Source organism: Polyodon spathula, chromosome 16 (genome assembly GCF_017654505.1).
Source record: "Polyodon spathula isolate WHYD16114869_AA chromosome 16, ASM1765450v1, whole genome shotgun sequence".
In the NCBI taxonomy this organism is placed as follows: domain Eukaryota; kingdom Metazoa; phylum Chordata; class Actinopteri; order Acipenseriformes; family Polyodontidae; genus Polyodon; species Polyodon spathula.
The window spans coordinates 20835669-20856606 of NC_054549.1; the positions used below are offsets into that span (position 1 = coordinate 20835669).

General features: G+C 47.9%; 1 protein-coding gene across 5 annotated transcripts; it reads right to left on the reverse strand.

The window, feature by feature from the left end:
* Positions 1 to 10871: 10871 nt before the first annotated feature.
* On the reverse strand, positions 10872 to 20619 carry LOC121329224 (isocitrate dehydrogenase [NAD] subunit gamma, mitochondrial-like). Of its 5 annotated transcripts, none has more exons than XR_005951747.1 (14): positions 20509 to 20619; positions 18604 to 18651; positions 17676 to 17687; positions 16992 to 17089; positions 16351 to 16466; positions 16080 to 16140; positions 15693 to 15825; positions 14499 to 14632; positions 14188 to 14290; positions 13549 to 13695; positions 13324 to 13418; positions 12726 to 12786; positions 12085 to 12406; positions 10872 to 11232 (listed from the first exon to the last, which is right to left on the reverse strand). XR_005951747.1 is itself a non-coding variant. In XM_041274702.1 (14 exons), the coding sequence occupies exons 1-13, from the start codon at positions 20590 to 20592 to the stop codon at positions 12302 to 12304; spliced, it is 1197 nt and encodes a 398-aa protein (XP_041130636.1). In that variant the 5' UTR covers positions 20593 to 20619; the 3' UTR covers positions 10872 to 11232; positions 12290 to 12301. The 5 variants fall into 5 exon arrangements, 2 of the variants coding, with proteins under 2 accessions (XP_041130636.1, XP_041130637.1); XR_005951750.1 differs by lacking the exon at positions 20509 to 20619 and adding an exon at positions 19659 to 20158; XM_041274702.1 differs by having other exon boundaries at positions 12290 to 12406.
* Positions 20620 to 20938: the final 319 nt, after the last annotated feature.

The window sequence follows — 20938 nt, forward strand, 5'->3', positions numbered from 1 at the left end:
GCAGCGGCGGCAGCAAGCTGGAATCGAAAAACACAATCTCTTTCTGTGATCTAATCAATCTTTTCGTTTTTTTTTGGATTGATCTTTTACCAGGTTGAGACAGAAAATCTATTGATTAGCGGTTTTGGCTCGAAAGTCACGGTCTGTCAGGCTGGGCTAAGTTATTATTATTATTATTATTATTATTATTATTATTATTATTATTACAAAAGTCATTTAGCAGATGTTTTTATCCAAAGCGACTCACAGAGACTAGGGGGTGAACTCTGCATCATCAACAGCTGCTGCTGCTGCAGAGTCGCTTCCAATAGGACCTCGCTTGTTTTGTAGGACCTCGTTTTGTCTCATCCGATGGACGGAAACAGAGGTATGAAGTGACTTGTCAGGGTCACACACCTTATCATTATTTTATAATTATTTTTTTAAAATTTAGATATGTGTGTCAGGTTCGCGTGTCGCTAACAGTTTCCTAGGCCCAATTGGACCTCGTTTGTTTAGCAAACGTCTCGTCCATACCATTGTATTATTCCTGTGCCCTGCAATGCCCTCCCCCACACTATCTTGTCTGCCTTTCGTCTAAAATAAAAACGCAAACAGCACGGTCTTGTAGAACATCGAAGGGGGGAGGGGGGAGGTGGGGGGGGGAGGGCTGTAAACTATGATCCTTGTAGCTTCAAATGCAATACTAACAGATTTCCTTTTGCATTATTTCACAAGCTATCTGTTGTATGTTTGTAATCATTCAGAGTCATTTCTTGTATTGAATGCCATCATATTGTTTTACCTTTAAAAAGCCCTCTGACTCGCAGCTGTCAAAAGTTTCGCATCCCCCTCTAGAGTGAACAAATTTTGCTTCACAAAGTCGAATGAAACTTAATGCTGTTAACAATAAAAGTGATGTTTACATTAGAATTGTGATCCAGACTCAGGTCCTCTCAATAACTGTGCTAAAGAATGTCCTGACCAAGTTTCATCACAACTGGATAAGTGCTTCTCCAGACAGATTTGAAAACGCCAGCGTGGCATGCCTGGGCGCAGCGGGTAAAGACAAGAGAGACACCCACCTCCTTGCACCCCCAGATTCTGCCCCAAGAATACCGCAAACAGGTTTCGAGGATAGCTGCTCGATGAAATGCCATCATATCCCAAAAGCAAGTGATTTTTACCTATTTCATTCTCTTTGTAAAAATGGCAGTATTTTCAATAGATTACACTGCAGGACTCCAGTTATATATAATAAATTGAACAAGTCTGCCTGCCTGCTTGCTCAATTTGGCTTAAAATCTAAAACATCAAGTTGCACAATCTGTGTTTCTTTGCATCACCAACGTAATTGGTTATTCCTAGAGGGTGGGGGGGGGGGGGGGGGGGGGGGGGGGGGGGGGGGGGGGGGGGGGGGGGGGGGGGGGGGGGGGACAACACATCATGCTATATTGGACAAGATGTCTGTCCTGGTCACGACCTGATGTTACATAAAGCAGGACCAGTGCTGGACTTACTGTCTCTGGAGTGTGGCGGCTGGGCTGGTGCTTGAGCTGTCCCCTCTGTCTCCTCTGTCACCAGCCCCAGGACTGGAGCTGCGAGACACCCCCCTGGTCAGGCGGGCTTGCGACCGCCGGTCCCTCTGAGGCACAGGCGGCGGGTTCTGGGTTCTGTGGTGCTGGTGCTGGTTCTGCCGGTCCAGCCTCAGGTCCTTGTTCTCCTGGCCGAGCCGCTCCAGCTGCCCCTCCAGCTCCTCGATCCTGCTCCGCTGCGTCTCCAGCAGCTTCTGCTGGTTTTCGATGATGTTGTTCAGCTCCAGGAGGTACTCCACAGCCCTGCTGGGGTTCTCGGGACCTCCCTGTGTCCCCTCCATCGCCACCGCGCCTCTGCCAGAGGCCGGTCTGTCACTCCAGGGTGGTGGAATTCTTGCGGAGAAAAACTACACAGCTTTTGAAAAAAAAAAACCCAGCTTGCTGAGTTGAGCGTAAGGGCTTCAGAAAAGAGGCGATTTCTTAAAGTCAACCACTCCAGCGTGGAAGAATCCGATTGCCGGGGGGGGGGGCGCAGCCGCAGCACTTCTGAAAACAGGGGGCGACACACAGATTATTATTATTAACAGGAGAAGGAAACCGCTTTGAGTGCAGCTGGCAGAGTCACCCCTGCGCTGCGCTAGCAGGTGGCTCCTACACTAGCTCTCCCACCTTTAGGGTACAGGCTGCGAGACAGGAATACAGCACTGGCACAATGCACAGGGGAGCCTACTACAGCACTCCTATAGGTGACCACACAGCGTGCGGCTTCTATAGATAGACCAGATTCTATAGATAGACCCTTCAGCTGTGCTCAGGAGGCTGACAGAGTTATAGCGCCACAGTGAAGGGGGAAGCCCAGCTCCAAACATTTCCAGGAGATGCTCACCCGCTGGCTCTACAGCTTGGTGTAGTTTTGAAGACCGCCTGTGTGCGATCCTGTGTCGGCGTTTACAGCAATGCAGGTTCGAAAAGGGAGGAAGATATTCAACTATTTACAGACTTATGCTGTAAAGATCCTCCCTTACATACTCAGTAAGTTGGCTGGCTACTCAGAACCAGGCGTCTGCTACAGAGAGGCTCCCTTAAGATAATTATTTCTGTTTGAAATTCCCCCCGTATTCCTTGTTTGCATGGGACCAATATATATCTATATATATATATATATATATATATATATATATATAATATATATATATATCTAAATTAAGTTTTGCTCCCTTACCTATTCGAAACACTTTCGGAAGTCCGGTCCGACCTCTCGCCCTGCGGTTTGCCGCGCTGGTTCTCGCCTGGCTGGCTGCTCGCTTCCCGGGCTCAGCGTGTTTTAACCCACGCTTACTGAGTGAAGATGCGCTCCCTCTCTCGCACAGCGCTGCTGGGAGGCCGTGCGAGTCTGCTTGCTTTAGCCCCTTCCCACGGCTGTCTGTCTTGAAAATATATGTCTTATTTTCTTGGGTTGTTTTTAAATAATTTATGATGATTCCAATATTATTATTATTATTATTATTATTATTATTATTATTATTATTGTTGATATCGTTGTGTGGTATTGTGTTCTAATTTAATATGTGTTCTGCTTTTTCGGGTTTTCTGCCCCTCTCTCGTGTCACCCCTTTGATGCCTTCACTGCCTGCGTCTCAAAAGCGAAATCCAGCAGTCCCCAGAAGGGTCGAGCCGCGGTCGTTTTCAGTCCCTGCTCCCGTTTCCTTCTCGTTACAGCGTCCCTTCTACCGTCCACCTCCGCCATTCTGCTCAACGATAAATGCTAAATGCGTTTTTTTTTTTTTTTGTTTGTTTGTTTTTTTTTTTTTTTGTTTTTTTTTTTGTCGTTCAGGGAAGAGACCCCGCTAGTAGAGAGAGAGAGAGAGAGAGAGAGAGAGAGAGAGAGAAAGGCGAGAGAGAGAGGAGAGAAAGAAGAGAGGAGGGGCGCCCTCTCTCTACAGAGGGGGAGGAGAGAGAGGAGAGAGAGAGGGGGAGAGGAGGGGAGAGATCCTTTTTCTTTGCCTTTCTATTCTCGTTCCTTTTTTTTTTTCCGCTCTCGCTCTTCTTTTGTTCCGTCCTTTTCTTCCCCCCCTCACTCTCTTTCCTGGGAGAGAGAGAGAGAGGCTGGAGGGGGGGGGAAGAGCCTTTCGGGGGGAGAGCTCTCTACCTCCCCCACCCTTTTTTCTCGGAAAGAAGGAGAGGGGGAGAGAAAAGAGGAGAGCGCTCTCCTTATTTTTCTCCCCTCTCTCTCTCCTCCGCTACCGGTCTGGGGAGAGGGGGGGAGGAGGGAGAGGGGGAGAGAGAGGGAGAGAGGGAGAGAGAGAGAGAGAAAGGGGAGAGAAAGGAGGGGGAGCAAGAAAGAAAGAGTTGTTCTCTACCCCCCTCTCTTTCCTTCTCCTTTCTCCTCTCGCCTCCCCCCCCCACCCCTTAGAGGGGGAGAGAAGAGAGGAGAGAGAGAGAGGAAAGAGAGAGGAGAGAGAAGAGAGAGGCTCCCCCTCGCCCCCCCTTTCCTCTCCCCCCCCCGCCTCCTTCTGCTCCTTTCTCCTCCCCCTCTCCTCGCTCTCCTCTTCTCTTCCTCCTCTTTCTCTCCCACCCTCTCTCTTTTTCTCCGCTCTCCCTCCCCCTAGGGATAAGAAGCCTCTCCTCTCTCCCCTTCTCACCTTTCGGAGAGAGGAGAGGAGAGAGGAGAGGGGGAGAGAGGAAGAGAGAGAGAGAGATGGGGGGGAGAGAGAGGGGGGAGAGAAAGAGAGGAGAGAGAGAGAGAGAGAGAGAGAGAGAGAGGAGGAGAGGAGAGAGAGAGAGGGAGAGAGAGAGAGAGAGAGAGAGGAGAGAAGAGAGAGAGAGGGGAGAGAGAGAGAGAAAGAGGGAGGAGGGAGAGAGAGGAGAGAGAGAAAGAGAGAGAGAGAGAGAGAGAGAGAGAGGAGAGAGAGAGAGAGAGGAGAGAGAGAGAGGATGGGGAGAGAGAGAGAGAGAGAGGAGAGGAGAAGAGAGGAGAGGAGAGAGACAGAGAGAGTGAGAGAGAGAGAGAGAGAGAGAGAGAGAGAGAGAAGAGAGAAAGAGGAGGGGGACGATGAGGTTAGCCAGAGAGCAACATAAAAATTAATCATCTCACTCTCTTTTGTATCTACCCTCCTCCCCCCCTGAGGGGAGGAGAAAGAGAGGAGAGAGAAGAGAGGAGAGGGGGGGGGGGAGAGGAGAGGAGAGGGGGCGAGGGGGGGAGAGGGAGAGAGGAGAGAGAGGGGGAGAGAGGAGAGGAGAGAGAGAGAGAAATAAAGAGGAGAGCTGTGTTTTTGAAGAGCCCAATGCCGCGGGAAAACCGCGGACCCGGCGCCTCTTTGGTAAAGTGTCTGTCTACCTGGTGCCGCTGAATCACCGACTTGACAAAGTTCTGAGATCAACACCCCCCCCCCCCATCCCCCCCTTTTGAGGCCGACCCCCACAGACCCCCCCCCCAGCCCCCTCCCCCCCCCCCCCCTCAAAAACTTCAATCTGTTTACTCGCCCCCTCTTGGCGCCTTGGCCCGCGGAGAAAACAGATGTCACAGACCTCCTACCACGGCGCGACTTAGTACCTAGGACTCCCCCCCCACATCGACCGCCCCCCCCCCTCCCCCCACCCCCCCCCCCGCCCCACCCCCCCCCCCCCCCCCCCCCCCCCCCCCCCCCGTTTTGTTTCTTGCGATAATAACCCCCCCTCTCTCGCATTGGCTCATCGAAACGACCTTTTCAGACTGCAATTAACAGGACTGCAATTAGCAACACATGTGCGCTCAGATTACCAGGTCTGTCAACTAGAGGAATCAGAGGAGAGAAAAAGGAGAGAGAGAGAGAGAGAGAGAGAGAGAGAGTGTGTGTGTGACCAGTGTCTGAGTGTAGACAGGTGTGTCTCTGTGTCAGCTGTGGTCACCGGTTGTGTACACTCAGGGTCTGAGTGTCACAAGACAGTAGTGGTCCTGAGACACAGTCGCACCACGCTCACCTGCGGGGGTGCATACAGGTGTTTGTGTGTGCGTGACTCAGTGTCTGAGTGTGACAGTGTGTCTCTGTGTCAGTGTGTGACCTGTCTGAGTGTGACAGTGTGTCTCTGTGTCAAGTGTGTGACTCAGTGTCTGAGTGTGACAGTGTGTCTCTGTGTCAGTGTGTGCCTGTGTGTGAACTCACTGTCTGAGTGCCCAGTGTGTCCCTGTGTTTTTGGTGTGAGTGTGTGTGTGCGTGTGTCTGAGTGTCAGTGTGTGTCAGTGTGTGACTGTGCATGTGTGACTCAGAGTCTGTCACTGTCAGCAGCACACAGCCACCCACAACTAGTCACAGACTCCACTGTGCGCTTGACACATAGTCTGACACGATGACACAGTCAGCACTCACGCGGTCAAGAGTCACAGTGTCCGGGTGACTCAGTGTCTGAGGTGTGCACACCGTGAGTCACTGATACCCTGTCCCCACACACTGACTCACAGTCACACTCCACACAGAGACACAGCGCACCACGTGTTTCACTGTGTGTGTGTGTGACTGTCAGGATCTGAGAGTCACAGACACACATACACACACCCACCTGAGTCACAGCTCAGTGTGTCACAACACGAAGGCACCGCTGTTTCAGCGTGTATTGAGTGCACACTGTGTGTCAGACTCACATAGTGCTCAAACAGTGTCACATGTCACAGTCACACACACAACTTAGGATGTCTCTGTGTCAGTGTGTTTGTGTGTGTGTGTGTGTGTGACTCAGTGTCTGAGTGTGACAGTGTGTCTCTGTGTCAGTGTGTGCCTGTGTGTGTAACTCAGTGTCTGAGTGTGACAGTGTGTCTCTGTGTCAGTGTGTGCCTGTGTGTGTGTGACAGTGTGTCTCTGTGTCAGTGTGTGTGTGTGTGTGTGACTCTGTGTCTGAGTGTGACAGTGTGTCTCTGTTTCAGTGTGTGCCTGTGTGTGTGAGTGACACTGCGTGCGACCAACTCATTGTCACTTAACACACCAGGGGCACACACACACTCTCCTGAGTCGCAGTGTCCTCACACTGTCACACAGAGACACATCCACAGACACTCTCACACTGGCGTTTGTTTGATACCCTCAGTGTCTGACAGAGACAAGTCACACAGTGTGTGTGCACACACTGAGTGACACAGTGTCAGACACTGTCCAGTGTCAGTCACACAACTGTGTGTGTGACAAGACACACTGTCAGTCACAGTGAGACACAGTCGACAACACACACAGACACGCACAGTGTGTCACTGTGTCAGTGTCACGCGTGTTTGTCACACAGTGTCTGAGTGTGACTGTGTGTCCAGACAGTGGACTCACACTGTGCACACAGAGACACAGTAACACAGTGCACAACAACACAGACACTAGTCACAGTCACCTGGTGTGTGACCAGTGTCACAGGTCACAGTACACGCCACTTGTGTCACTGTGTGGTTGTGTGTGTTGTGTGTGTCTGTGTCAGTGTGTGTGTGCGTGTGTGCCTGTGTGTGTAACTCTGTGTGTGAGTGTCTGAGTGTGACAGTGTGTCTCTGTGTCAGTGTGTGCCTGTGTGTGTGACTCAGTGTCTGAGTGTGACAGTGTGTCTCTGTGTCAGTGTGTGTGTCTGTGTGTGTGACTCAGTGTCTGAGTGTGTGTGTGTGTCTCTGTGTGTGTGTGTGTGTGTCTCTGTGTGTCAGTGTGTGACTCATTCACACTGTGCAGTGTCTGAGACCAAGTGCCTCACGGTGTTGTGTGTGACTCAGTGTCCACAGAGACCAGGGTGTCACACGTGTCACTCAGTGTCAAGACTGTGGACGTGTGTCTCTGTGTCAGTGTGTGTGCTGTGTGGTGACTCACGTCTGAGTGTGACAGGTGTCTCTGTGTCAGTGTGTGCGTGTGTGTGTGACTCAGTGTCTGGAGTGTGACAGTGTGTGTGTGTGTGTGTGTGTGTGACTCAGTGTCTGAGTGTGACAGTGTGTCTCTGTGTCAGTGTGTGCCTGTGTGTGTAACTCACTGTCTGAGTGTGACAGTGTGTCTCTGTGTCAGTGTGTGCCTGTGTGTGTAACTCACTGTCTGAGTGTGACAGTGTGTCTCTGTGTCAGTGTGTGCCTGTGTGTGTAACTCACTGTCTGAGTGTAACAGTGTGTCTCTGTGTCAGTGTGTGTGTGTGTGTGTGACTCAGTGTCTGAGTGTGACAGTGTGTCTCTGTGTCAGTGTGTGCGTGTGTGTGTGACTCAGTGTCTGAGTGTGACAGTGTGTCTCTGTGTCAGTGTGTGCGTGTGTGTGTGACTCAGTGTCTGAGTGTGACAGTGTGTCTCTGTGTCAGTGTGTGTGTGTGTGTGTGTCAGTGTCTGTGTGACAGTGTGTCTCTGTGTGTGTGTGTGTGACTCACTGTCTGAGTGTGACAGTGTGTCTCTGTGTCAGTGTGTGTGTGTTTGTGCACACCCCTGAGTGTGACAGTGTGTCTCTGTGTCAGTGTGTGTGTGTGTGTGTGACTCAGTGTCTGAGTGTGACAGTGTGTCTCTGTGTCAGTGTGTGCCTGTGTGTGTGTGTGTCTGAGTGTCAGTGGGTCTGAGTGACCACATGTGTCACACTGAGTCATGACTCAGTCACACAGAACACACACACTCCACTCACGGGTCACACACTGAGTCACACAGTGTGTCACAGAGACACACTGTGTCAGTGTGTGCGGTTGCGCACAGACTCACTGCACAGCACTGTCACTGACACAGTGTGTCAGTCACGTGTGTGTGACATGTCACACTCAGTGTCACACTGTTAACACAGTCACCATACCACACTGGTCACAGTGTCACACACCTGGTGTCACTGAGTCACACACACTCACACTGTTACACTGAGTGACAGACTACACATGTGTGTCTCTGTGTCAGTGTGTGCGTGTGTGTGTGACTGTGTGTCTGAGTGTGACAGTGTGTCTCTGTGTGTGTGTGTGACTCACTGTCTGAGTGTGACAGTGTGTTTCTGTGTGTGTGTGTGACTCAGTGTCTGAGTGTGACAGTGTGTCTCTGTGTGTGTGTGTGCGTGACTCAGTGTCTGAGTGTGACAGTGTGTCTCTGTGTCAGTGTGTGCGTGTGTGCGTGACTCAGTGTCTGAGTGTGACAATGTGTCTCTGTGTCAGTGTGTGCGTGTGTGTGTGTGGCTCAGTGTCTGAGTGTGACAGTGTCCGTGTGTGCGTGTGCGTGTGTCCTTACCTGGCTGCTAGCTCTCCTCTGGGTTTTACAGAAAGCGCTGCCCCGGAGAGGTGTTCCAGTCACTGAGCTGCACCGCAGAGGGGTGGCAATTCATAAAAAGGGCAGGCCTGCCATCTTGTGGTCAAAGATCAGCATTGCAACAAAACGCACTGCACAGGCAATAAAGGGGACGGCGTGTAAAGTTTCTATATTTCATTTCATTTTTTTTTTTTTTTTTTACAAAAAAAAGGAGAGACTCCTCGTTTGCGGAACTCTATTCCAGGTTGGTATCATAAATAAATAAAAACACGATTTTATGTAACTGGTTGCAGCTGGTTTTGTTTTTAACTTTGTACAGCGCTCTGGGGTGCCACATGCGTGAAAAGCACGATATAAAAATGAATTTGTATTTCATTTTCGAGTGGTAAATGATATGCTGTTGACCTCTGACATGGGCTTGCGTTCAGTACTTGTTCTACTGGATCTAAGTGCTGCTTTCGACACCATTGATCACTCTGTCTTAATCAATCGCCTTGAACATTTAGTGGGATTGTCAGGTACTGTCTAGTCCTGGTTCAGATCTCTCCAATAGGTTTCAGTTTTTTAAAGTCGAGGAGGAGACCTCTTATTTCAAAGGTTGCGTGTGGGGTTCCTCAGGGTTCAATTCTTGGCCCAATCCTGTTCTCTCTCTGTATGTTACCTTTGGGAAATATCATTGGTAGACACAGAGTTCGGTTTCCTTGCTATGCTGATGACGCTCAGCTTTACCTGTCTCTCAAACAGGGGGATGTATCTGCTGCTCATATTTTGAATACCTGCCTTGCTGACATTAAACATTGCATATCTAAAAACGTTTTAAAGCTAAACTCAGACAACTTGACATTATCTGTACAGATTCCAGAGCAGAGATAAAAAAAAACCCTAGGTGTCATTTTTGATCCAGACCTCTCCTTTGAATCACACATTAAAATTTTTACAAACATTTCCTTTTTTTATTTAAGAAACATAGCTAGACTGAGAGGTGTGCTTTCCAAGCAGAATGCAGAGAGATTGATGCATGCTTTTATATCTTCAAGGATTGATTATTGTAACAAGCCTGGCGTCCTTGCACTGGCTCCCTGTTCGATTTAGGATTGATTTTAAGGTGCTATTATTAACCTATAAGGCTCTAAATGGCTTAGCTCCACCCTATTTAAAGGATCTTTTAAAACCCTGTTGCTAATCGTCCACTTCGATCACAGGATGCCAGGCTACTTTGCATACCAAGTATTCAGAAACAAAACTCAGGTGGTCAATGCTTCAGCTGCATTGCACCGAAATTATGGAACGACTTTCCTAGAACTATAAAGGAAGCTCCTTCTGCCACTGCTTTTCAATTTGGTTTAAAAACACTCTTGTACAGCTTGGCTTACACAAGTTTTTAAAGTGTTATTCTCTCGCTTCTGCATTCTTATTTCATTTTATTTTATTTATTTTGTAGGTGTATTTTATTTGCTGATTATATATATTTGTGTTTTTTATCATGTAAAGCGCTATATAAAAATAAAGATTGATTGATTGATTGGTTGTATTGTATTGTGAGCTTCCACAAGATCCAGCACAGCTTTAAAAAAAATGTTGTGCCTGTCCAGCTCTGGCGAAAAGGTTCACCCCCTCTATATAGAATGAACTCACTCAGCTTCATAGAGTCCAGTGAAAGCTGCTGAATAATGTTCCCTTGTTAACATATTGAATCACACACCCTCTATATAGAATGAACTCACTCAGCTTCATAGAGTCCAGTGAAAGCTGCTGAATAATGTTCCCTTGTTAACATATTGAATCACACACCCTCTATATAGAATGAACTCACTCAGCTTCATAGAGTCCAGTGAAAGCTGCTGAATAATGTTCCCTTGTTAACATATTGAATTCCACACCCTCTATATAGAATGAACTCCCTCAGCTTCATAGAGTCCAGTGAAAGCTGCTGAATAATGTTCCCTTGTTAACATATTGAATCACACACCCTCTATATAGAATGAACTCACTCAGCTCCATAGAGTCCAATGAAAGCTGCTGAATAATGTTCCTTTAACATACTGAATTACACACTGCTTTGTGAAATACTCACTGTGCTGCTACTATGGCTTCCGGTAGACTCTTTTTTTTGCGAAATAAATTTTGTAGTTTCTTTGATCACATGACGTAAATAAAATAACTAAATTATGTTGAGATATATATATATATTTATTACAATTTTTTTTAATTATGTCTGAATTCTACAATTCTAGGCAATGCAAAAACTTCTGTTGATGAAAAAAAAAGCTTACATTTAAAGAGTCTGTTTGGAAAATAGGGTTATTATGGGATAGAAGGAAGAAAGGCAAGTCAGGACTTTACAAAAACTGACACAGCAAAGCACCCACTGAAATACATTAAGAGGACACGTTTAAACGTTGCTCGGTGCCGTGAGATCTGCAAGGATGGTTACCGAGGAGGCGCTCTGCTGTGCGAGGGAGTACCGGGCGCGCGGTGCGCCACGTCATTGTGAATATCCCTTCAGCTGCCAGGCGCAACTGCATAGTGACCCTGGAGAGAGAAAGATGGGGAGAGGGATAGGGAGAGAGGAGAGAAAGGGAGAGGGAGAGAGACGGAGACAGGGAGAAAGGGAGAGGGAGAATTCAGTTTCTTTACTGAACAAACAAATTCAAGTCAGGATTTGTATTTTTATTTATTTATTTATTTATTTATTTATTTAAGTGGTAACCAGAGCTGCACAAACAGATTCCTGTCCAGAGAGAAACAAGAGCAGCTGCCCTCGTTTCGCTTTTTGAATAGTTAAATTAGCCCATTATGTATAGGAATGGAAATCAGACTCCTATTGCACAGCAGCGTCAGCCAGTCCAGGTTTTACTACCAGCTTGATCAGCCCCAGTCTCATGTAACACAATTTTTGTTCCTGGGTAGTAAGTGTTATTTCCTAATTGCTTATGCCTCAAAAGTATAGAAAATGGCTATTATTCCCCACAAACTTTGCTTTTGTGACCAGGACAGTGATATTTCAAAATATCACTATTTCCAATGGGAAAACGGGCAAATGTGTGTCTTTTCGTTCACATAAAGTCAGAAAAAAACAACATACGAATCCAAATTAACATGTATTTATACTAAAGTAATACAAAAATGATTACAAAAGATTTAGAAGTGAGTAGTTTTTCGAGATTTACGATTATAATGTAAATTTACAGTTAACATATAACACTTACTACCCAGGAACAAAAAAATAAATAATCATTTGTTACACAGTGTTATTAAACTCCCAGTGAAACGTTAATTACAATGACAGTAGAAATTCCAATGCTATTTCATTACAAATGACAAATGAGATTAAAAGTGACAGAAATAACCGCTTACAATAGCACAGTTTACTAAACAACTTACAACTGACAGACGAAGAGGAGGAAGAGGAGGAGGAGAAGCGACTTGTGAGGTGTTGAAAGCCTTGCAATTAATTCTTGTTCAGTTTTAATCCCGCACTTGGTAAATCGCCTCTCCTTCTCTCTGTGTCTGTCACCTCTGGACTCTCCCCTTCCATCACACAGCCCAGTGCCCCAATACCCCAGTACCCCAGGGGTAGCCTCCTCACCCACGCCGGGACTCAGAAAGCGGCCGCACTGCGCAGAGAGGCTCCCTGCATCAGCCTCATGATGCTCTGAACTACCTCTGACGTGGTGCCCTGACCCCCAATATCAGCCGTGTGCATCTGAAGAAGGGGGAGGAGTTATTACTATCATCATTACGATTATTATTATTATTATTATTATTATTATTATTATTATTATTATTACTATCATCATCATCATTATTATTATTATATTATTAATATTATTATCATTATTACTATCATCATCATTATATTATTATTATTATTATTATTATTGAGTCATTCAGCAGACGCTTTTATCCAAAGTGACCCACAGAGAACAGGGGGGTGAACTCTGCGTCGTCGTCCCCCCCACTCCCACTCCAGTAAAATGTCCTCACCAAGGACACAAAGGGAGGCCCCGTTCTCAGACTCTTACCCGGGTCTCGTTCATGGTCCTCAGAATAGCGCTTCGGATTAACGCAGCGTAATCGTGGAGCCTGAAGCGAAAACACACAAGTAAACAAACAACAACACCACAATCAAATAAAATACACAAGTACATTTTTTAAAGCAGTTATCTTTTTTTTTCACTTCATTACCCTGAGTGTGTGTGTGTGAGAGTGTGAGTGCATGCAAGTGTGTGTGAGAGTGTGAGTGTGTGTGTGCGAGAGTGTGAGTGCGTGAGTCCGTGTAAGTCCGTGTATGTGAGAGTGTGAGTGCGTGTGCGAGTGTGAGTCAGTGTGAGCGAGTGCGTGTGAGTGCGTGAGAGTGTGTGTGCGTGTGTGTGTGTGAGAGTGTGAGTGTCTGGAATCAACTCCCCAGTAATGTTGTTGAAGCTGACACCCTGGGATCCTTCAAGAAGCTGCTTGATGAGATTTTGGGATCAATAAGCTACTAACAACCAAACGAGCAAGATGGGCCGAATGGCCTCCTCTCGTTTGTAAACTTTCTTATGTTCTTATGTTCTTATGAGTGCGAGTGTGTGTGTGTCAGTGTGAGTGAGTGCGAGTGTGAGTGCGGGAGTGTGGACTCACTGCAGGTGATCCAGCATCATACAGCTGGCCAGCAGCATGGCGGTGGGGTTGGCCGTGTTCTTGTTGGCGATGCTCTTCCCCGTGTTCCTGGTGGCCTGAAAACAAGCAATAAAACACACAATAAAACACACAGGCTCACAAAACAATAAAATAATAAAAACACACAATTAAAAACACACACACAGGCTCACAACACACAGCGTTGTGTCCCCGCTGGTCGCTCACCGTTTCAAAGACGGCGTAGTCTCGCCCCAAGTTGGCCCCGGGGACCAGGCCGGGCCCCCCCACCAGCCCCGCGCACACGTTGCTGACCACGTTACCATAGAGATTGGGCATCACCATGACATCAAACTGCTGGGGCTTCGAGACCAGCTGGGGGGGAGAGAGAGAGAGAGAGAGAGAGTGGAGAGAGGGGAGAGAAAGAGAGTGAGGAGGGAGAGAGTGGAGAGGGAGAGAAACAGAGAGGCAGGAGAGAGAGATAGGAGGGAGAGGAGGAAGAGGAAAGAGAGGAGGGAGAGGATAGAGAGGGAGAGGATAGAGAGAGGAGGAGAGAGGAGTGGAGGATAGAGAGGAGAGAGGGAAGGGAAGAGAGAGAGAAGAGGGAGACAGAGGGACAGAGAGGAGGAAGGGGGAGATGGAGGAGAGGGAGAGAGAGGGCAGGGAGAGGAGAGAGGAGAGAGAGAAGGCAGGGAGAGGAGAGGAGAGGGGAGATAGAGAGAAGAGGGAGAGAGGGGATAGAGGAGACAACAGAGGAACAGGGTGAGAGAGAAGGTAGTGGAGAGGGAGAGGGTAGAGAGAAGGGTGTTTATTAGTGTCAAGCCAGCTTCCATTGTAGGACGACAAATTTCAAAGCCAGCTCCTCACCTGCATGGTGGTGTTGTCCACGATCATGCTGTCAAAAATGATGTCTGGATATCCAGAAGCCACCTCTTTACAGCACTGCAGGAACAGCCCATCACCCAGCTTCCTGTAGAGAGGGGGGGGTCTGTGTAAGTATGTGCTGACTCGGCCTCTTCTAGTTTCAATAACACTGATGAAGGCACTAGAGCCCAAACGCTGGTCTGCTTGACTCAGTCTCTTCTAGTTTCAGTAACACTGATGAAGGCCCTGGCCGAAGAGCCTGTCTGCTGGTTTCAGCTCACTGGGATCACTGGTCTCAGCTCACTGGGACTCACATGATGTTTGCTTTGTGCACGGCAGTGACCCTCTTCCTGCCCTTCTCCCTCGCCAGGCGGAAGGCGTAATCCGCGATGCGCAGAGAGTTCGACTTTGTGATGATCTTGAGACTCTCCACCACGCCAGGGACACTCTGAGAACACAGACACGCACACACTATCACATCCTCCACCTTCTTTATTATAAATAACACACACACACACACACACACTACACATCACATCCTCCACCTTCTTTATTATAAATAACACACACACACACACACACTATCACATCCTCCACCTTCTTTATTATAAATAACACACACACACACACACACTATCACATCCTCCACCTTCTTTATTATAAATAACACACACACACACACACACACACTATCATATCCTCCACCTTCTATATTATAAATAACACACACACACACACACACTATCACATCCTCCACCTTCTTTATTATAAATAACACACACATACACACACACTATCACATTCTCCACCTTCTTTATTATACACACACACACACACACACACATGGTGTCCTAGTATAGGAAGTGGGCCCCCTTGTAGAGTGGAGAAGAATAATATTTATTGTGGTGTGTTGTGTGATAGTATAGTAGGTGGAAAGTAAATATATTTATATGTGTGTGTGTGGTGTGTGTAAAGTTTAGGAGGTGGAAGAAATATAATTGTTGAGTGCTTTTGTGATACTATATAGGTGGAAGAATATATATTTATTGTGTGTGTGTGTGTGTGTGATAGGTTAGAAGTGTGAAGCAAAGATATATATATATATATCTATATGGATATCTATATCCGACTATATCAGAGTTCCCTGTCTTCCCTCCCTCCGGAGAGGGGAGCTTGGATGTTGACACGTCTCCTAGAGAGAGAGTGGGATAGGGAGAGATATGGGAGAAAGGGAGAGGAGAGAGAGACAATATCCTCTCCCCCCCCCCTCTCTCTCTCTCTCTCTCTCTCCCTCCCTCCCCCCCTCTGGAGTCGACCGGCATCTCCCATCCCCGAGGTGGGGGAGGCTGTGCTGTACTGGTGGAGAGTGGGATACCGAAGTCGTACCGCGCCCCCCCCCTGGGGGGAAACGAGGGATGCTCCAGTACTGCTGTCCGAAATTGGGGGTGGGGGGGATCCCCCCCCCCTCTCTCTCTCTCTCTCTCTCTCTCTCTCACTCTCTCTCTCACCTCGTGCTCCAGGCTGCTGTACTCTCCCTCTGTATTCTCTCGGATGATCAAGATGTCGATGTCTCTGTGTCTCGTCTGCACGCCCGGCAGACTCTGGCAGTGAATCACGTTGGCGTACAGGTCCAGACTAGTGCTGCAAACACAACACACACCCATCAGGACTCCCATTGCACAGCACTGTCACCCAGTCCAGGTTTTATTAATCACACCGAGACACCGGGGATGGAAATAAGAATGCACTAACTGCACTGCAAGGATGGGAAGTAAGACTCCTGTTGCACAGCAGTGTCACCCATCCCAGGTTTTACTGCTACCAGCGTGATCAGCCGCAGTGTGTGCAGGAACCAGCTCAGGTGTGTTTAAATAATAAAACGCAGAGACCCCTACCGGAGCAGGTTGTTCCTGGATTTGTGGGAGGGGGGCATGGTGTGGCTGGTTTCGATGTTTCCTGCAACGAAATAAAGAGACACTTCTGATTGGATTATCAGGGTATCTGAGCTTTGCACTGACACACACACACACACACACACACACACACACACACACACAGACACGCACAGAGGCACACACACACACAGACCAAGACACACACACACACACACAGTCTCTTTCCCTCCCTCTCCCTCTCTCCCTCTCCCCCTCTCCCTCTCTCTCTCACCCTTCAGTGCCACTCCATTGCGTCGGATGGCTGTGATGGCGTTGTTGATGTCATCCTCCTCCATCATGGCAGAGTTGACGTGAACCACCTCGAAATCCACGGGCACACACGAGTACCTGCACATGCCAAGGACACGCATCACACCCCAACCCAGGTAACACACGACCCAGTACTGACTGCACACCGCTCTGCACTGCTACCCTGCCTGATCAAATACTGCAGCTGCAGCTCCCTTAGAGAATCTCACCATGGGACTTTTGCAGTTCTCTCCCCCCCATGCTTTTCTCATTTCTACCATCTTTATTGATATGCTTTCCAATACCTCTCTGTGCTTTACAATGCTTCCCCATGCTTTACCAGACCTCTCTGTGCTTTACAATGCTTCCCTATGCTTTACCAGACCTCTCTGTGCTTTACAATTCTTCCCTATGCTTTACCAGACCACTCTGTGCTTTACAATGCTTCCCTATGCTTTACCAGACCTCTCTGTGCTTTACAATGCTTCCCTATGCTTTACCAGACCTCTCTGTGCTTTACAATGCTTCCCTATGTTTTATCAGACCTCTCTGTGCTTTACAATGCTTCATCAATCCCCCCGCTCTGCTGTACAGGGAGGTACTTGAACCCCAGTCCAGACCTACCGGAACACATCCTGGACGTGCCGGAGCAAATCCGGCCCGATCCCATCCCCCGGGATCATGGTGACCGTGTGCCGGCCTCCGTACTTGGCGGGGGGGGGCTGGGGAGAAAGAGGAGGGGGGAGGAATTAGGAACACAGCATTGCTGTGGACACTGGTGCTGGGCTGCCTTAACCTAGATAATGCAGGAATGTGGCAGTACTAATCACTTAAAAACATAATATAGGTAATGCAAACACACACAAACACACACACTGAGACACACACAGACACACACATACCGAGACACACACTGAGACAGATCCACACAGACACACTGAGACAGACCCACACGGAGACAGACCCCCACACACACACTGAGACAGACACACACACGGAGACAGACACTCACACACTGAGACACACTCACACGCACTTAGACACCAAGGATAGTAATCAGGCCCCTATTGCATAGCAGTTTCACCCATTCCAGGTTTTACTACCAGCTTGATCAGCCCCAGTGTGTCTAGGCAACAAGCTCAGGTGTGTCTTATTATTAAACTCCTAGTGAAACCAGCACTGGATCACACAGCTGTGCAGCGGGAGTCTGATTCCCAGCCCCGAGACGCATCTCTTAGAAGCCGCTTCCCCCTCTGCACCACAGATTCGCTCACAGCAGATCAGCGGAGCTGTGAAAGTCATACTCACAATAATCTTATCCTGAAGACCCGAAGAGCACGCAGGGGGAAGAAACGAGGAACAAAAACAACAATTCCAGAGTTAGTTTAGCAGTCAGAGGCACAGAGACAGGGGTGAAAGAATAATCAAACAGCCCTGCTCAAACCACTCCCTCATCAAGCTCCTGCACTGCACAGAGGGGCAAAACTTTTGCACCACCTAGAATTTTAGAATCGTGACATTATATATATATATATAACATCATGTAAATCAAAGAAACTACTAAATTATATTGCTAAATAAATAAATAAATAGATAATTCTGCAGCTTTCATTGGACTCTATGAAGCTGAGTGAGTTCATTCTGTATAGAGGGGAATGCAAAACTTTTGGCCAGAGCTGTTGGGATCCAGGAGGTGCCCACATGCGTTGAAGTCCTGACCTCGTCAGTATCAATTAATAGAAGCTAAACTGATGCTTTTAAAGCGACTCACAGAGACTAGGGGGGTGAACTCTGCATCATCAACAACTGCTGCTGCTGCAGAGTCACTTCCAATAGGACCTCGTTTGTTTCACGTCTCGTCCGAAGGACGGAGCACAAGGGGGTGAAGTGATTTTCATAATGCTAGTGAAAGTTATGCTAACGATCCGCTATAATTCAACTAGTTTAACAGGATTGTATTAATCGTATAATAATAATAATATATTAATAAGATGTTACTCTTTATTATTATTATTATTAGTAGTAGTAGTATTATTAGTACATAGATTATTATGTCCCTAAATAATAATAATAAATATAATTCATCATCATCATCATCATATCATAAAGTAGAGTATTATTATTATTAGTAGTATTACTACTATTATTATTATTATTTTAGCCAGATCAGATCCTTCTTGTTTGCGGTTCTGATCCCAGCTCTCAATCCCCTCTCTCAATCCTCTCTCTCACTTACAGAATCCCAAGCTTTGCCTCTCCAGCTGCTCCCTGCAACCCCAAAAACCTGCAAGAAGAGATAATGAAAACATGGGTTAGAGCCGAGAGCCAGGGAGGGAGACACGCAGAGAGACAGGCACGCAGACACGCAGAGAGACAGGCACGCAGACACACACACACACACACACACAGAGAGACAGGCACACAGACACACACACAGGTGTCTCTCCTGGTGTCCTGTGTGTCTCTGTCCGTGTGTCTTGGTGTGTGGTGTCTGGAGACAGCAGACAGGCACACAGACACACACACACACACACACACACAGACAGGCACACAGACACACAGACACACACACACAGAGACAGGCAGGCAGACACACACACACACACACACAGAGACAGGCACACAGACACACACACACACACAGACACACACACACACACACACACACACACAGAGACAGGCACACAGACACACACACACACACACACACACACACACACACACACACACACACACACACACACACACACACACACACACACACACAGACACACACACACACACACACACAGGCAGCACACACACACACACACACACACACACACACACACACACACACACACACACACACAGAGAGACAGGCACACACACACACACACACACACACACACACACACACACACACACACACACACACACACACACACACAGACACACACACACACACACACACACACACACACACACACACACACACACACACACACACACACAGAGACAGGCACACAGACACACACACACACACACACACAGAGACAGGCACACAGACAGACAGACACACACACACACACACACAGACAGGCACACAGACACACAGACAGACACACACACACACACACACACACAGAGACAGGCACACAGACACACACACACACAGAGAGACAGGCACGCAGACACAGAGACAGGCACGCAGACACACACACACAGACAGAGAGACAGGCACGCAGACACACACACACACACACAGACTCTGTCGTGATTGAAATAAGTCACGACTGTCAGTGGACCAACCTGTGATTGGTTGTTTATGTTCTGTTAGGCGCACCGGACCAGTGTTGACAGGTCCGCGGTTTTCCCGCGGTATTGGGCTACTTCAAAAAACACACCCGCGGGAGATATTAAGGAGCCGCGGGTTGCTAATGTAATTAGATTAGTGGTAGAACTTTAAAAGATTGAAACTGTTTTCATGTTTGCAATAGTGTTTGGAATACAGTACCACCGTACCGGCTTTTGAGTGTTTTTTTTTTTTTTGGCATGCATGCATGCATACATAGGCCCGTGTGTTAATAATAAATTTTCTTTGAGTTAAAACAATTGGGTTATTTTGTAAGCGACTGGGCTGTAAACCCAGGAGAAATCTGGCAGCACTGCACTGGACCTGCAAGTAGCCTTCATCCTACCCCACAGCGTCTGAGAGGGGAAGCACTGTATGAAACTCCGACAAACCCAAGGCAGCACTCCCGCAAATGCGAGAGACGGTTTAAAAACCAAACCGGCAACCAATCGAACCTCGTTATCAAATGCACGTATCTAAAATTAGGAAGACGCGTTTCCCGTGGCAAAAACAACTTGCCATTTTGATAAAATCGGTACCCGGGCGTCTTCAACCCTGCAAGCCTGCAAGTTTAATCAGAGATCAACAGGCTGTGACCGACGGCACCACGGCCCAATCACAACCCAAGACTACAGAAGAACGCCCGTCTCAACCAATAAAGGAGGAGAGGGCGGGGCTGGCAGTGCCCTCCCCCCCGCCCCTCGGATTTTACCTGCGTGTTTGACCTAGGCGTGTTTAAAGTAAACGCGCATCTGATCCTGCCGCTGGCGAGGCGAACGGGACAGAGTTAACGGCGCTGACCCGTACCTGTGCCGTGCGGCCGAGCCGACTCCGCTGGAAAAGCGGTCTGATTAACTTCGCCACGGTCACCGCAGGAGTCCTCGCCACCATCTTGCTGTAAATGTCGGACTATAGACATCGGACTGCGCGGAGGATAGAGCGCTTGATGAAACACTCCGAGCTGTGTCGAGCGAGCGCCCCCGCTCGGCGGGAGATGACGCCTTCAATTATATTGGGGTTTTTGTTTTTGTTTTTTGTTTTCATTCTGCTGTATTTTCATTTTACAATTAGAAAAAAAAAAAAAAAGAATTTTGGTTTCTTCCTTAAAATCCTTCAACTCAGACAGACACACACACACAGAGACAGACAGACAGACCGAGCCCCACATTCCTGTTCAGTTTGACTCGGCAATATAATCCCTTCTTGGTGTCTGTGTTAGTTTACTACATTCTGAAAA

Coding starts and splice junctions, on each gene's coding strand:
- LOC121329224 (XM_041274702.1), bottom strand. CDS start 20,592: ATGGTGGCGAGGACTCCTGCGGTGACCGTGGCGAAGTTAATCAGACCG. Junction 16,467..16,991: donor CACGTCCAGGATGTGTTCCG/GTAGGTCTGGAC, acceptor TGGCATGTGCAG/GTACTCGTGTGTGCCCGTGG. Junction 13,419..13,548: donor ACTACGCCGTCTTTGAAACG/GTGAGCGACCAG, acceptor GCTTGTTTTCAG/GCCACCAGGAACACGGGGAA.